We start from the raw sequence: 16405 nt of genomic DNA, 5'->3' as shown, positions 1-16405 counted from the left end.
AAAGGAGGGTATACACAGTACTGGCGCTGAAATTGCACACGCTCTGTTGACTTTCACTCATGTGGGTATGGCTCTGTCTTTGTGAACGTGTGTTATATACATCTCCTAGAATGTGTCAATAAAATTTCCCTCTGCTGGGTTGACGAATTCATGGTGTTCTTTTTTCATTTTCCAGGAGTGTATGTCTACCAAGTTTGACTGAAAACACCCCAATGATCTTGAAGGAGCTCTTTACCCACAACTTTGTCTGCATATGCACATCACGTAATTTCGCATATTTAATGCACATCTCTAGAAAATTTTGCCGTGCAGTTTTGTTTTCATGCAGCTTAATGTTTATGGTGTCACATCTCCTCAACTATGAGTAGTACAATAATATAATTTTGCAGGTATATTCTGTGGTATATGTGTAAAGTTATTGTTGAACAAAGCGCTACGTCATTTTTATGACAATTGACATTAAGTAGAAAACAAGAATAATTATCATGCAAAAAAATCTGGTAAAAATATGCTCAATTTGTCAAAATATTTGACTCTCTCTATTCTGAAGATGTGAAACAAATACTAACAAAGAGATAGAGGGGCTGGCCAGTACTTACCCCAGCTCAGTACAGCCGAGGCTGAGCTGAGGTAAGTACTGGCCAGCCCCTCTATCTCTTTGTTAGTATTTGTTTCACATCTTTATATGAGATTTTCCATTAATCATTTAGACTCTCTCTATTCTCTAAGGCAAACCCTCAATCAGCAGTATATTCCTGACAGTTGCTGCATTATCACTGTCTATTGCAAGGACTAAGGGCAACCTGCCGCTACCTCCTCAGTGCAGGTTATCACCACACAGGGTCCACAGCACTGATGAACTATGGAGTCCCTAACCAGCAATATACTGAAAAAAATTTAAGCTTATTATTCTAATTCCATTTAACACCTGAAGGCAACATCTAACAGAATTTTATTTCACTAATTCAGACATCAGAAAATGCTACATATTTTGATTTTGTAGTCATCATCTGAGAAAATAATCTACATGTTACAAGAAACCAAAATTACCTGTTTCAGCTGATTCTTATCAGCTCCACTGACATAGCAGGGAAAACCACTGTTTATTAATAATAAGTCTATGAATTTAAAAAACTGCAATACAATTTTTGGACTGTTACGGTACATATATACATAGAGAAACTGATCAAGTGAACAGGGTGCCACTATTCTTACTTTCACTAAATGGGAGGAATTAGGTAGCAACTGTTCCAGAGTTCTACCATCACAAGAAGTACAGGTGAACAAAACTAGCAATTGCCCCCTTTACCAGGAACTGGCATGTGCAAATTGTCATGAAATTGGTTATAAATTATTACCACCCACTTTAAATAGTGAAATGCATTGTGTCATAAAGTATAGATATCTCAAGAGAGCACAATTCCATGGTACATTCCACAATTCTGTGCTACACAGTAAAACTTCAATAGACACCAATAGTGGAAGCCTTATCTACATTGTTCTTAGTGTGTGGAAGCTGGAAACCTAACATTGCAACAGTTGGCAGGAGAGAATTAGAGCACTGGTATAACTGAATGAGTTACTTATTAAGACATACATGACAGAAATGTAAGACAATATCACATGTACCCCATAATGACAATACAGTTCTCCCCACTTTCAAATTGTCAGCTTATTGTTGAAGATATGTTGTAAGAAGAAATTTACACCTTGTTGAACATTCCAGTCTCAATCTTTAACAACCAATAATAAGAAGGGCTTATTTTATTTATTTATTTATTTGTTCATATAACTCTCTTTTTCATTACATATACTGAAGGCAAGACACAGGACAAAAAATCTGTTTACCTGTTGGTTTTACAACAAACTGGATGAATACCATAAATATTTATAAGTGTGAGTGCACACTGTACATTTACAGCTTATTTCTACAATTGAAAGGATGAATTACATTTTTTCATACACAGCAATGAATAAAAGCAGTTTTTGCAGTACGTAGGAAGTCACAGATTTTTTAAAAGATATGTGGTTCAGAGAAAGATTTTATGTCTGGGTAATCTGTCAAACAGTGCTGAACCTGCATGATTTACACATCTTTAGGGCAATGTCATTGTCCAATGATTAATACGTATGTCACTGTTTGACCTGTTACTGTAAACATGGACAATTTTAAGTAAAAAATTTTCCTCAATATGTTTTCTTTTAACATCCATAAATTCCTCTGTTATATAAATGTAGAGGAGGGGTATGATTTTTAGATCTCTGAAAAAATGTTTACATAGTTTCCTGTGGCTTGCTTGATTCTTATAACTGCCTTGCCTTTTGTTTCCCGAAAACTGTTCCAGCTTGGTGTACATTTCCCCAGACAATTATACCATACTTTAGCCAGTAATGAATGTATTCTGGCTTAGATGTGTTCTTTCAATTTCCTTGTAAGACTGGGCCCCAGATATCAGAGTAATCAAAATACAGCTGGTGTGTATACTGTATGTTAAATGTTGCATTTTGTTCCAATAAACATTAACATCCTTGGTTCCTTAAAACAATAGTTAATTTTTAATACCATTCAGGAAGTGATTTATGACAGCTATTGCTCCTTGTTAAAAGATACTGTTGCTCACTGCACATTACTGGAAATTCTCCCCAGTAAAGGGAGCTAGGAATGAATTGAATCAGTGAGCTATTGAGTGAATAACATGTTAAGCACCATTCCAGCTTCTATTGCCTGAAAATGATGTTCACAGAAAGGACACTAAATTATATTAGGAAATAGAATGCTATGCCCATAATTGGCAATTATTTGGAATGCAAATGGTGAAAGGCTGTTGCTTCCTTTACACCATGTTTCTGTCTGTTTCTGTCTGTTACTGAATAAAAACTTTCTTCCAATGGACATATGATTAAAGATTTAATATTTTACAAATATATTTCTTTTGAAAGTACACATTTTTTTGCGACAATGGGCACCAAGTTGTAAACACTTCTGTCACAATGGCTTGCAAATTTGTTTTTAAAATTCTCAATTTTCCAGCTATGACTTGTAAAAATCATTAATTTAAATCATTTTCTTATTGTTAATATTAATAATGATTAAGTTCACATTTTGTTCTCAGATGAAGCCATCTCTTAGCATTCTCATCTCCACCGTGCTGCTGCTTGTGCTGTCAGGCACTGTCTCATCTTACAATGATGACAGGCCAATCTACAAGTGGAGTCCACTGTGGTTCAACAGGTACTTCCGAACAGCCAGCATGATTAAAAGGGTGAGTACTGTAGAAGGATGCAAGTTAACCTGTAGAGTTGATTACTTATATTACAGAACTGTTTTTCCAAACAATAATAAAACTAGACCTGTAACATAACAACAAATGAGGAGAAGTTGCATATGTGTGGCCATATTCAAGCTAAAATTTTTTTGATGCAATGTAACAAATCAGTAATATTCTGGATTGTAATTTAACTATGTTCTGAGTAGTGATTACTAAAACAACAGACACAGAAGAAGGAGACCTGTTAGCTGTTGAGGGGGGGGGGGGGGGGGGGGGGAGTTAAAATCTCCTGCAACTATTATGGCATAATTGAGATACATTCAGTCTAGCTATATTTTCAGTTATTTCTGCAAGTGAGTGTCGTGGCCATAAGGATCCTGCTGAAACTTTTAGCCTACATTTGAAAGTTAACTCCTGCCATCTTCTCATTAAGGTGGTTTGGAGAAGGTAGTATGTTGAACTTAGGTGATAATTGCTTTATCAAGTCAGGTGAAGTGAACTGTTTCATCAGCTGCTTTGGTGTTGTTCCAGTTTATTCAGAAACTTATTGTCTATGATAGTGAGACAGATTCCTCAACTTGCGCCATAGAGTGGCGGGGTTTCAGGTTCCACTGGATAGGTCAGGAGTCGACTACACACAACAGGCAGCTATACGGGTAGCAGGGGCTGTGTGGCGTGGACTGGGCGGTTCTTTAGGTTAGATGGCCTCGGGCAAGTACAGAAAGGGCAACAGCATCAAAGGGTGCGGGGCAAAGGCAGGACATGTGGGGACCAAGCAGCAATCGTTATTGTAATTGTAAACTGTCGAAGCTGCGTTGGTAAAGTACCGGAACTTCAAGCGCTGATAGAAAGCACCGAAGCTGAAATCTTTATAGGTATGGAAAGCTAGCTGAAGCCAGAGATATGCCGAAATTTTTACAAAGGCACAGACGGTGTTTAGAAAGGACAGATTTCATGCCACCAGTGGTGGCGTGTTTGTCGCTGTTGGTAGTAGTTTATCCTGTAGTGAAATAGAAGTGGATAGTTCCTGTGAATTATTATGGGTGGAGGTTATACTCAACAACCGAGCTGCATTAATAATTGGGTCATTTTACCAACCTCCCGACACAGCAGCATTAGTGGCAGAACAACTAAGAGAAAATGTGGAATACATTTCACATAAATTTCCTCAGCATGTTATATCCTTAGGTGGAGATTTCAATTTACCGGATATAGACTGGGACACTCAGATGTTTAGGACGAGTGGTATTGACAGAGCATCGAGTGACATTATAGCGAGTGCACTATCCGAAAATTACCTCCAGCAATTAAACAGAGATCCAACTTGTGGAGACAGCATCTTGGACCTACTGATAACTAACAGACCTGAACTTTTCGACTCTGTAAGTGCAGAACAGGGAATCAGTGATCATAAGGCCGTTGCAGCATCCCTGAATACGGAAGTAAATAGAAATATAAAAAAAGGGAGGAAGGTTTATCTGTTAGCAAGAGTAATAGGAGGCAGATTTCAGACTACCAAACACATCAAAACGAAAATTTCTGTTCCGACACTGACAATGTTGAGTGTTTATGGAAAAAGTTCAAGGCAATCTTAAAATGCATTTTAGACAGATACGGGCTGAGTAAAACTGTGAAGGATGGGAAAAACCCACCATGGTTCAACAACAAAGTTAGGAAACTACCGCAAAAGCAAAGAGAGCTTCACTGCAAATTTCAACACAGCCAAAACCTCTCAGATAAACAGAAGCTAAACGATGTCAAAGTTAGTGTAAGGAGGGCTATGCGTGAAGTGTTCAGTGAATTCAAAAGTAAAATTCTATGTACCGACTCGACAGAAAATCCTAGGAAGTTCTGGTCTTACATTAAATCAGTAAGTGGATCAAAACATCATATCCAGACACTCTGGGATGATAATGGCATTGAAACTGAAGATGACACGCATAAAGCTGAAATACTAAACACCTTTTTCCAAAGCTGTTTAACAGAGGAAGACTGCACTGCAGTTCCTTCTCTAAATCCTCACACAAACGAAAAAAGCTGCATGGAACTTCAGAACTATCTGCTAGGATATATATATATATATATATATATATATATATATATATATATATATATATATATATATATATATATATATATATATATATATATATATATATATATTCCCATAACACTCCCCTGTGGCATGCCAGAGGTTACTTTAACATCTTTAGACATCTCTCCATTAAGAACAACATGCTGTGTTCTGTTTGCTAAAAACTCTTCAATCCAGCCACACAGCTGGTCTGATATTCCTTAGACATCGAAATAAGTGTCCAAGGAACAGAAAAGCAACTGAAATCACTCAAGAGAGGAAAGTCCACTGGACCTGACGGAATACCAATTCAATTCTACACAGAGTATGCGAAAGAATATGCCCCCCTTCTAACAGCCATGTACCGCAAGTCTCTAGAGGAATGGAAGGTTCCAAATGATTGGTAAAGAGCACAGGTAGTTCCAGTTTTCAAGAAGGGTCGTCGAGCAGACACACAAAACTAAAGGCCTATATCTCTGACATTGATCTATTGTAGAATTTTAGAACATGTTTTTTGCTCGTGTATCATGTCATTTCTGGAAACCCAGAATCTACTCTGTAGGAAACAACATGGATTCCAGAAACAGCGATCGTGTGAGACCCAACTTGCTTTATTTGTTCATGAGACCCAGAAAATATTAGATACAGGCTCCCAGGTAGATACCATTTTCCTTGACTTCTGGAAGGCGTTCGATACAGTTCCACACTGTCGCCTGATAAACAAAGAAAGGGCCTAAGGAATATCAAACCAGCTGTGTGGCTGGATTGAAGAGTTTTTAGCAAACAGAACACAGCATGTTGTTCTTAATGGAGAGACGTCAATGATGTTAAAGTAACCTCTGGCATGCCACAGGGGAGTGTTATGGGACCATTGCTTTTCACAATATATATATAAATGACCTAGCAGATAGTGTCGGAAGTTCCATGCGGCTTTTCGTGGATGATGCTGTAGTATACAGAGAAGTTGCAGCATTAGAAAATTGCAGAGAAATGCAGGAAGATCTGCAGCAGATAGGCACTTGGTGCAGGGAGTGGCAACTGACCCTTAACATAGACAAATGTAATGTATTGCGAATACATAGAAAGAAGGATCCTTTATTGTATGATTATATTATAGCAGAACAAACACTGGTAGTAGTTACTTCTGTAAAATATCTGGGAGTATGCGTACGGAATGATTTGAAGTGGAGTGATCATTTAAAATTAATTGTTGGTAAGGCGGGTGCCACGTTGAGATTCATTGGTAGAGTCCTTAGAAAATGTAGTCCGTCAACAAAGGAGGTGGCTTACAAAACACTTGTTCGACCTATACTTGAGTATTGCTCATCAGTGTGGGATCCGTACCAGGTTGGTTGACAGAGGAGATAGAGAAGATCCAAAGAAGAGCGGCGCATTTCGTCACAAGGGTATTTGGTAAGCGTGATAGCATTACGGAGATGTTTAGCAAACTCAAGTGGAAGACTCTGCAAGAGAGGCACTCTACATAGTGGTGTAGCTTGCTGTCCAGGTTTCGAGAGGGTGCGCTTCTGGATGAGGCATCGAATATATTGCTTCCCCCTGCTTATACCTCCCGAGGAGATCATGAATGTAAAATTAGAGAGAGATTCGAGCACGCACAGTGGCTTTCCGGCAGTCGTTCTTCCTGCGAACCATACGCGTCTGGAACAGAAAAGGGAGGTAATGACAGTGGCACCTAAAGTGCTCTGCGCCACACACCGTTGGGTGGCTTGCGCAGTATAAATGTAGATGTAGATGTTAATAAACATTGCTGCCCTAAATTCTCACACATTGTTTTGGCTACTAATACTGATTATTATTATTATTATTATTATTATTATTATTATTATTATTATTATTATTACTGTTGTACCCACATTTAATTATTTTTGAGGCTTTAACCTGTATAATTTAATATACCTGAATCATGGAAGTTTTTATCTGTTGTTAGGCTGACATAGAAGAGCCACAGATCGCAACTGAATGTGTGACAACCGGAAGACGTTGCAGTTACTGGGGAATGAGGCTACCCTGCTGTGGAACAGGAGCATGTTTAATGGGACACTGTGTTCCATTACAGTGAGTAAAAGAATAATTCATAAATCATAAGAATGTGCAGTTAAAAATATTAAGAAGTCAAGTGAGCACAGTTGCAGATAAAAATGCAGTTACATAGGAAAAGAAACATTCACAAATCAAAGCTCACATTGCACATCAAGAGAGAAAATCATTATATTTATGGACATAACACACAATGATTCCAAAGTTTGGATACATGCACAATGTACTACAAAAGTCACAGGACAAAAGCAATAAACAAATTTACAGTCAAATACTTAAGAGTTTAAACTGTTTAGTTAGTCAACATTTGATACATTTCTCACTCCATCAGCCCAAGGAAGTCTTCTACCAACACTGTTTTTATTTTTTCTGTCACCCTACTGTATCTCCTCTATCAAACTGAATCTTTAACTGTCCAGAAACGTTTTCATTTCTAGTAACATTAAGTTATTATGAATAAGGTGGATCGGGTATTATTGAAATTAGGTTTTTGCTAAGAAACTGGTGATTACTTGCTGCTAAACAGTTGGGGGAGGGGCTTGTTGCACTGCAACAAGGGAAAAACATGAGAGGTGAAGGAGTCTGAGGAATATGGTGGATCCAAGAAAGCTATAGTTCAATTCTTTTATCTTGGCGGTTCGCGTATGCCCGCCCAGACACGGGAGATTGCTGCGTTGCCAGTTGCACGCACCAAGCAAACTTACGTTTAGGGGGGAGCATGCAGTTTATGAAGTAAAGCCACCCCCGCATTAACCCTTTCGCTGCTACAGAGACGTGCTCCCCGCATTCCGCGCTGTGTGTGATTTTGTCATCATTGCACTGCTCGCCCGTGCAGACACATGGTGTTTCGACTGCTTTGACACACTTTATCATTTGATTTCACAAAAACTATTTGGGCCAAAAATTTGATTTTTACACATCTTCTTGACTGATACCTTCCCCTCATAAATGACTTAATTTTGTTTCAATGTTCAATGCAGTTATTGTGCAGCATTAAATGTAGTAAACCACTGCATGAAATTTTGAAGAGTTTGCAGAGGTTAAAGTCGATAGCGTCTACTTTCCGTATGGTTGATTTCAGTTGCCACTAGAAACTTCAAAAAAATACATTCAAACAAATAAAATTCATGAAGTAAGACACTTCGATATTGTTTTTAAATAAAGAAAATATTAAGCACATAACAAGGTTTCAACTCGGAACCTTTCGCTTACCAGCTAAGCACTTTAACCATTACGCTAACGCAGCTCATTGTTCAAAATATTTCCTGGAGGACTTTAAACTGGGATGCAAAATACCGACAAACACTGTTGGTATGACTATGAATTACTCACGTTTCGTCGAAGTACAATAGGAAATAAACAATTACCACTGTTCTTTATTGCGAAAAAGCGGTTACTGAGAATGATACAAACACCTTTCCTTGCTATCGCCTGAATTAGGAGGCTTATTGCTTGTTTGGTTTAATTAATTAATAGAATATGAAGCAACTGGTATAAAGAATGCTTTTTCCAAACTTTCTATTAAAGAAATTTGGCTATCAAGACATTGCTTTCGTTCAGTTACTTTATTTATGACTGAACATTTCTAAAACTGCAGGCAGAGTGTCCGTGCTCTGTACTGCAGTCGAGCTCTGGCAACGTCGTTCTCTGTTCATTGGCTGACTGTGTTTTGTGACGTCAGTTGCGCAGAACAAACCTAAACTCGGCCGCTGTCATAAAAGACACGCACTTTATGACAGAACACTTTATTTACTGTTCTACACACAGGTATTAAGTTGTTGTGAACAATAACACTACTGAAAAATATGATCAACATTTGCAGATCATTTGGCCTTGAGGTCATAGCACTAGAATAGTTTTAACTCATCTCTTTCATAAACAAGCGAGAAAAGCTTAACTAAAGACATGCAGACAGTGTAGAAAGTATTACATCAATTCAGGATTCAAAACACAAATACACACAAAGGGAATATTACCATATATGTTATTGTCCATAACATGCTGCCTGGAAATATCTTCATAATTTCATGCACAGATGTAACTATGAAGCCAGACAACTGAATTCTCTCCAATAGCAAATTAGTTTTCCCAGTTGCATCAAAATGACAAAGACAAAGCCTCTTTCATTGTTATAATAAAAGTTATAAATATGTACAAGCATCTGTGAAGATAGATGAATATATAACCAATTGATCATTCACTTAATTTTCATCTCCTCTTCTGCCCTTCACAGTCTAGGCAAAATGTCTGTTCCTTCTCATTTCACATAATTATGATTTTAATGACTCCCACTTTAAACATTCCATTTACCTGGTATTATGTTGCATTTGGTTTTGAAGAATCTTGAAGTCCTATGTCTCGTCGAACTGAAATGACATACTGAGAACTGATGTCAGGTATGATAGAACCAAATGATGTAACCTGGACATGAAATGAGTTTTAAAGTTGGTTAATCTCAATATATTTGCACTACATTATAGTTGACTTGTTCCAGTTTCACAATTCACGGTATACACAGGTAAAAGGAAGTGCATAATAATCACCCAACTACTAAGTGATGTCACAGATTTGGTAAACGTTCACAGTGGCAGAAAAAAATGATGACAGGTTAAGGATTGTATCAGTGCACATGAATGAATTCACAGTATCGTTACCAGCATATGTAATGCTGCCCAGTAAACACTGTCTGCAGATCATTAACTCATTCTTGTTGGATATCCACTGGCTCACCTGAGACTCTTTAAACACAAAAGCCAGTCATAATGTTTCATACTCTTGGCAGTTACTTGTATTACACTGAAATTCAGCATCTCACTTTGTCTGGCACAGAAATGTGAACATAAAGATAGTACTATGCAGAATCCCCCACGAGGTGGCACACTGATGTTAATTAAGCAAAATGATCACATATAGATATGTTAACGATATATGGATGTGGACTGCTGACTTTCAGGTAGGGGTGGCTATACACTGATGAACTGCTGGGATGGATTCCTGACTGGAAATGGAAGAAAAAAAGGTCCTACGAACATGTAGCTGGAAATGCATCATTGCCATGGTGGATAGTGCTGATGAATGAAAGTTTCCCTGATGATGTACCATGTGTTCATTGTGTGTTGCAAGCTGACTGATTGACACAGTGTACTGTAAATGCAGAATGGTCTGGTAGGGAACAAGCCAAGATATTGTTTGTGAACGGCTTTGTGGTGAATGTGGAAAATAGATTTGACCTGTTGCTTCAGTTAGAAGCTGGTGAGCCTCAAGCAGTTGCAGGTGTAGACAGGGCACAACAAACTTTCAGCAGCAAATTGAAAAGTAAGAATGTAGGGAAATCAGTAAAGAGAAAGAAAGTGTTGTTGTTCGGTAGTTCCCATGGAAGAGGTGTTGGCCAACTTTTGCAGGATGAACTAGGATCAGAATACCAGGTCACCAATTTTTTTAAACCTAGTGCTGGTCTGGAGCAGGTGACAGAGGATTTAGGATCGCTTTGCAATGATTTCACTAAGGAAGACACCGTGGTTATAGTGGGTGGGACAGGTAACAGTATTGACAGAGATCCTGGGTACAGTATAGAGTGTGACCTGGCAAAGATTGCATCAGCATCGAAACATACTAGTGTTCAGTTTGTATCTGTTCTTGGGCGCCATGACCCACCTCATTTGAACTCTTCTGTCAAGAGAGTTAATTTGGAGATGGAATGGCTGCTTATGTCGGGTGCAGGGTCACACATAAGTATGGTTCCTGTTGATTCTCTCAATAGGTGGGATTATACTAGGCATGGCCTTCACCTCAACAGGAAGCGGAAGGGTAAATTGACTGGGAAAATAGCAGGAAAGTTAAAGGGGGGAGGCACTGTCATGAGTGGTAAAATACCGGTGGTTAAAGGGTTCAGAAAAGACCCTTTTTTAGGGTAGGGAGGACAGAAAGAAACCAAATTTTAAGAGAGGTTAGAACTGAGACAAACCTTCAGTTTGAGAAAGAAACCAAAAAACATAATTATAGCAGCATAAACAGCTATTGGTTAAGAATTTTCAACAGTCAGCAGATATTTTAACTCTAACCAATTTCAACTCAGTCAATGTGAAATGTCAGCTATCTTTATTGCATCAAAATAATCGAGGACTGAGAAATAAAATTAATGAATTAACTATCTGCATAGATGAATTTCAGTCTTCAAACCCAGCTGACATAATCTGCCTTGCTGAACATCATGTGACCACTGGTATAGAACTTTTAAGTGTACAGGGCTTAGGTTAGCATCTCAATTTTGTAGATAAGAAATGGAGAAAGGAGGAGTTGCCACATTCATCAGGAACTGTCATAAATTTAAGAACATACACATTCATAAATTTTACCTAGAATAGCATATGGAAGCATGTGCAACAGAAGTAGAATTTCACAAAAAAATCCTTCATAATATTAAGTGTATATCGAGCACCTGCAGGTAACTTTAATCTGTTCGTAAACCACCCTGAAGCTGTACTGGCCCATTTAACAACCAAAAACAAAGAAACAGTGGTTGCTGGTGATTTCAATGTAGATTTCCTTAAAGACTCTCCCAATACGAACTTATTTGAGTTAGTAACACTATCATTCAACTTAATTCCCACTAGGATAGCCAGTTGCTCACAAATAGCCATCAATAATATCTTTATAGAAAAGCCCAATGAACAAAATTATATTACAAAACCAACAGCCAATGGCTCTCAGACCATGACATGCAGTTCCTTCTGTTAAATGTTAATACTGAACAGGATATAAAATCTGTTACATCTGAGCTCAAGAGGGTAATCAATAAGCCAAAAATTGATTATTTTAGGACACTCCTCAGATACATTCACTGGACTGATGTTTACAGTGCTCATGGCATGAATGAAAAATTTAACACTTTTGCTAATAAAGTGTTTACATTATTCGAACACTGTTTTCCCCCAAAACTTACCAAGGTTAGAGCAAAGTCTACAAAGAAGCCATGGATTACTCAAGGAATAGGGGTATCTTGTGAAACAAAAAGAAAACTGTATCTGTCAATCCAAAACAGTTCCAATGTTGATGCTATAGCACATTACAAGAAATACTGCAAAATATTAAAGACTGTAATATGGACATCAAAAATAAAGGTATTATAAGGAAAAGATAGTCATATCAGATAACAAAATAAAGACAATACGTGATATAGTGATGGAGGACACTGGTGGAACCAGACATGAAGAGGAACAAATAGCATTAAGAGTAAATGATACATCGGTGACAGATGTGTATAGTGTTGCAGAACTTTTTAAGAAACATTTTATAACTGTAACTGAAAAGATGGGGTTGTCAGGTTTGGTAGATGCTGCTATGGAATACCTCAGACCAGAAATTTCAAGTAACTTCCATAATATGAATTTGGCCCTCACTACCCCAGCAGAAATAATGTACATCATAAAATCTTTAAAATTCAAAAACATCTAGTGGATATGATGAAATATAAACAAAGTTAATTGAAGAATGTGATTTTGAGCTAGGTAACATATTAAGCTATCTGTGTAACCAGTCGTTTATCAGTGGAATATTTCCTGAATGGTTGAAATATGCTTAAGTTAAGTCACTGTTTAAGAAGGGAGATAAAGAAATAGCATCAAATTTCTGTCCAATTTCACTGTTGCCAGCATTGTCAAAAATTTTAGAAAAAGTAATGTACAATCGGCTTTATAACCATCTTATCTCAAATAACATACTGTCAAAGTCACAGTTTGGATTTCTAAACGGTTCTGATATTGAGAAGGCTATCTACACTTACAGTGAAAATGTGCTTAATTCATTAGACAAAAAATTGCAGGCGACTGGTATATTTTGTGATCTGTCAAAGGCATTTAACTGTGCAAATCACAATATCCTTTTAAGTAAATTAGAATATTATAGTGTAACAGGAAATGTTGCAAAATGGTTCAAATCTTATATCTCTGGCAGGAAAAAAAGGGTGTTATTAAGAAAGAGACATGTATCAAGCTATCAGGCATCATCCAACTGGGAATTAATTACATGTGGGGTCCCACAAGGTTCCATTTTGGGGCCCCTACTTTTTTCTTGTGTATATCAATGACCTTTCATCAGTAACATTACCAGATGCCAAGTTGGTTTTGTTTGCCAATGATACAAACATTGCAATAAATAGCAAATCAATCGTAGTCTTAGAAAGATCAGCTAATAAAATATTTGTGGACATTAATCACTGGTTCCTGGCCAATTCTTTGTCACTAGACTTTGAAAAAACACACTACATGCAATTCAGAACTTGTAAGGGGTGTCCCGCGAGTATGTGCCTAACATACGATAACAAGCAGATAGAAGAAGAGGACAGTGTTAAATTCTTGGGATTACAGCTTGATAATAAATTCAACTGGGAGGAGCACACCACAGAACAGCTGAAGTGTCTTAACAAATCTCTATTTGCAATGTGAATTGTGTCAGATATTGGGGACATAAAAATGAAAAAGTTGGCATACTATGCTTACTTTCATTCCATGTCATATGGGATTATTTTTTGGGGTAATTCATCAAGCCAAGCTAAAGTTTTCCGGGCACAAGAACGTGCAGTAAGAGTTATATGTGGTGTGAACTCAAGAACATCCTGCAGAAGCCTGTTTAGGTAACTACGGATACTAACTACTGCTTCCCAATATATTTATTCCTTAATGATATTTGTCATTGAAAATATATCACTTTTTCAAACCAACAGCTCAGTTCATGGAATCAATACTAGAAATAAGAATAATCTACACAAGGATTTAAAGTCACTTAGTCTTGTACAAAAAGGTGTGTATTATTCAGGAACACACATTTTCAATAACTTGCCAGCAACCATAAAAAGCTTAACAACCAAAGAAATTCAGTTTGAAGCCTAAAGGATTTATTGGTGGCCAACCCCTTCTACTCCATTGATGAATTTCTCAGTAGAACTAACTGATTTGTGTGAATTTTTGGATATAGTAAGTGGGTAATTTCCCAACCCCCACAAGAAAAGTTAAGTGTCATGTAATATTTTGTGTAATGTAATATCTTGTATAGACACCTTTTATTAATCTGACGCGTTCCACATCATTACGAAGTTTCATATTCATGATCTATGGAACAAGTACTAATCTAATCTAATCTATCTAATCTCTGTGTGATATTACAAATTCTGCACAAGTTCAGTGCAGTAATATGTTCATTGTGTGTGTGTGTGTGTGTGTGTGTGTGTGTGTGGGTAAGTACAATCTAACTTTTGCACCATTTCAGTGCAGCAATGTGTTCATTGTACATAAGTATTATAGTAGTTGTATTACATTTATTACCTTATAAACAAATAAAAAACTTTTTTATTTTAGATTCAGTGCATTAGTATTTGTAAAATGACTCTTTCATATAGTGTTCATTAAAAAATGACGATCATTCCACTTGGGACCTGTGGAATGGTACATTAGCTTATTTGTTTTAGTTGTAAATATTTGTCATGTAGTGTTGTTTTTCTGACATATTCTACATCCTGGAGGACGTCCTCACTATGGATCAATTGGAATGAAAGTAAATCTAATCTAATCTAAGCAGATGGAAATGATCGAGAGGCAGCGTGGCTGTACCAAAACATGTACCCTCACACGCACCAAACACATCACACAACATTTCAAAACGTTTTTGGGTGTTTGTGTGGTCATGGGTCCCTTCTGACAGATGAACTTGCAGGGAGGCAGCAGACGGTGCACACACACCAGATTTGAAGAACTGGGTTCTACTAGATAGTGAGACAAACCCTAGTACAAGCGTGGTTAGACACTGGACTCGCATTCGGGAGGACGACGGTTCAATCCCGCATCCGGCCATCCTGATTTAGGTTTTCCGTGATTTCCCTAAATCACTCCAGGCAAATGTCGGGATGGTTCCTCTGAAAGGGCATGGCCGACGTCCTTCCCGTCCTTCCCTAATCCGATGAGACCGATGACCACGCTGTCTGGTCCCCTTCCCCAAAACAACCAACCAACCTAGTACAAGCTCTAAATCTCGTGTACACACTGTCTGCCGCCTCCCTGCATGTTCATCTGTCTGAAAGGGCACAGGATAACACAAAAGCCCAAAAGGGCTTGAAATGTTGTGTGATGTCATTGGTGTCTCTCAGGGCACTTATTTTGGTATAGCTCTGCTGCCTCTTGATCATTTCCATCTGACTGGCCAAACACAGACATCACCTCTGCTTGTTCCTGACATGAATACCAGACCATTTTGCTGCTTACAGTATGCTGTACCAATCACACAGTCTACATTCACAAGGTTCAAATGGTTTAAATGGCTCTGAGCACTATGGGACTTAACATCTGAGGTCATCAGTCCCCTAGAGCTTAGAACTACTTAAAGCTAACTAACATAAGGACATCACACACATCCATGCCCGAGGCAGGATTTGAACCTGCGACCACAGCGGTCACGTGGTTCCAGACTGAAGCACCTAGAACTGCTCGGCCACAGTGGCCGACGATACACAAGGAACACACAAAGTGGGATCAGAAGGACTGTCATTTGGTGACAACGCATTTCTGGACTCATGTTCATAGGACCTTTTTTGCTTCCATTTTCACTCAGGAATCCGTCCCTGCTGTTTATCAGTTTTATTAATTTTCACCCGGTATAAATACAGATGTAAGAACCTGATGTGAATTATGAAGTTACATGTTGTTGTGTTGTGGTCTTCAGTCCTGAGTCTGGTTTGATGCAGCTCTCCATGCTACTCTATCCTGCGCAAGCTTCTTCATCTCCCAGTACCTACCGCAACCAACATCCTTCTGAATCTGCTTAGTGTATTGATCTCTTGGTCTCCCTCTACGATTTTTACCCTCCACGCTGCCCTCCAATGCTAAATTTGTGATCCCTTGATGCCTCAAAACATGTCCTATCAACCGATCCCTTCTTCTAGTCAAGTTGTGCCACAAACTTCTCTTCTCCCCAATCCTATTCAATACCTCCTCATTAGTTACGTGATCTACCCACC

General features: G+C 38.1%; 1 protein-coding gene across 1 annotated transcript in view; it reads left to right on the top strand.

Annotated features, from left to right (window-relative positions):
• Window positions 1-16405, top strand: part of LOC124545933 — a 466288-nt gene that overhangs the window by 432184 nt on the left and 17699 nt on the right. Inside the window, exons 2-3 of the mRNA XM_047124894.1 lie at window positions 3114-3263; window positions 7292-7419. Of these exons, the coding sequence (XP_046980850.1) occupies window positions 3114-3263; window positions 7292-7419 (278 nt within the window). The remainder of the gene's footprint in view (window positions 1-3113; window positions 3264-7291; window positions 7420-16405) is intronic.

This window comes from Schistocerca americana, chromosome 8 (assembly GCF_021461395.2).
Source record: "Schistocerca americana isolate TAMUIC-IGC-003095 chromosome 8, iqSchAmer2.1, whole genome shotgun sequence".
NCBI lineage: Eukaryota > Metazoa > Arthropoda > Insecta > Orthoptera > Acrididae > Schistocerca > Schistocerca americana.
Note: the sequence above shows the minus strand (reverse complement) of the source record. Positions and strands in the feature narration are given on the sequence as shown.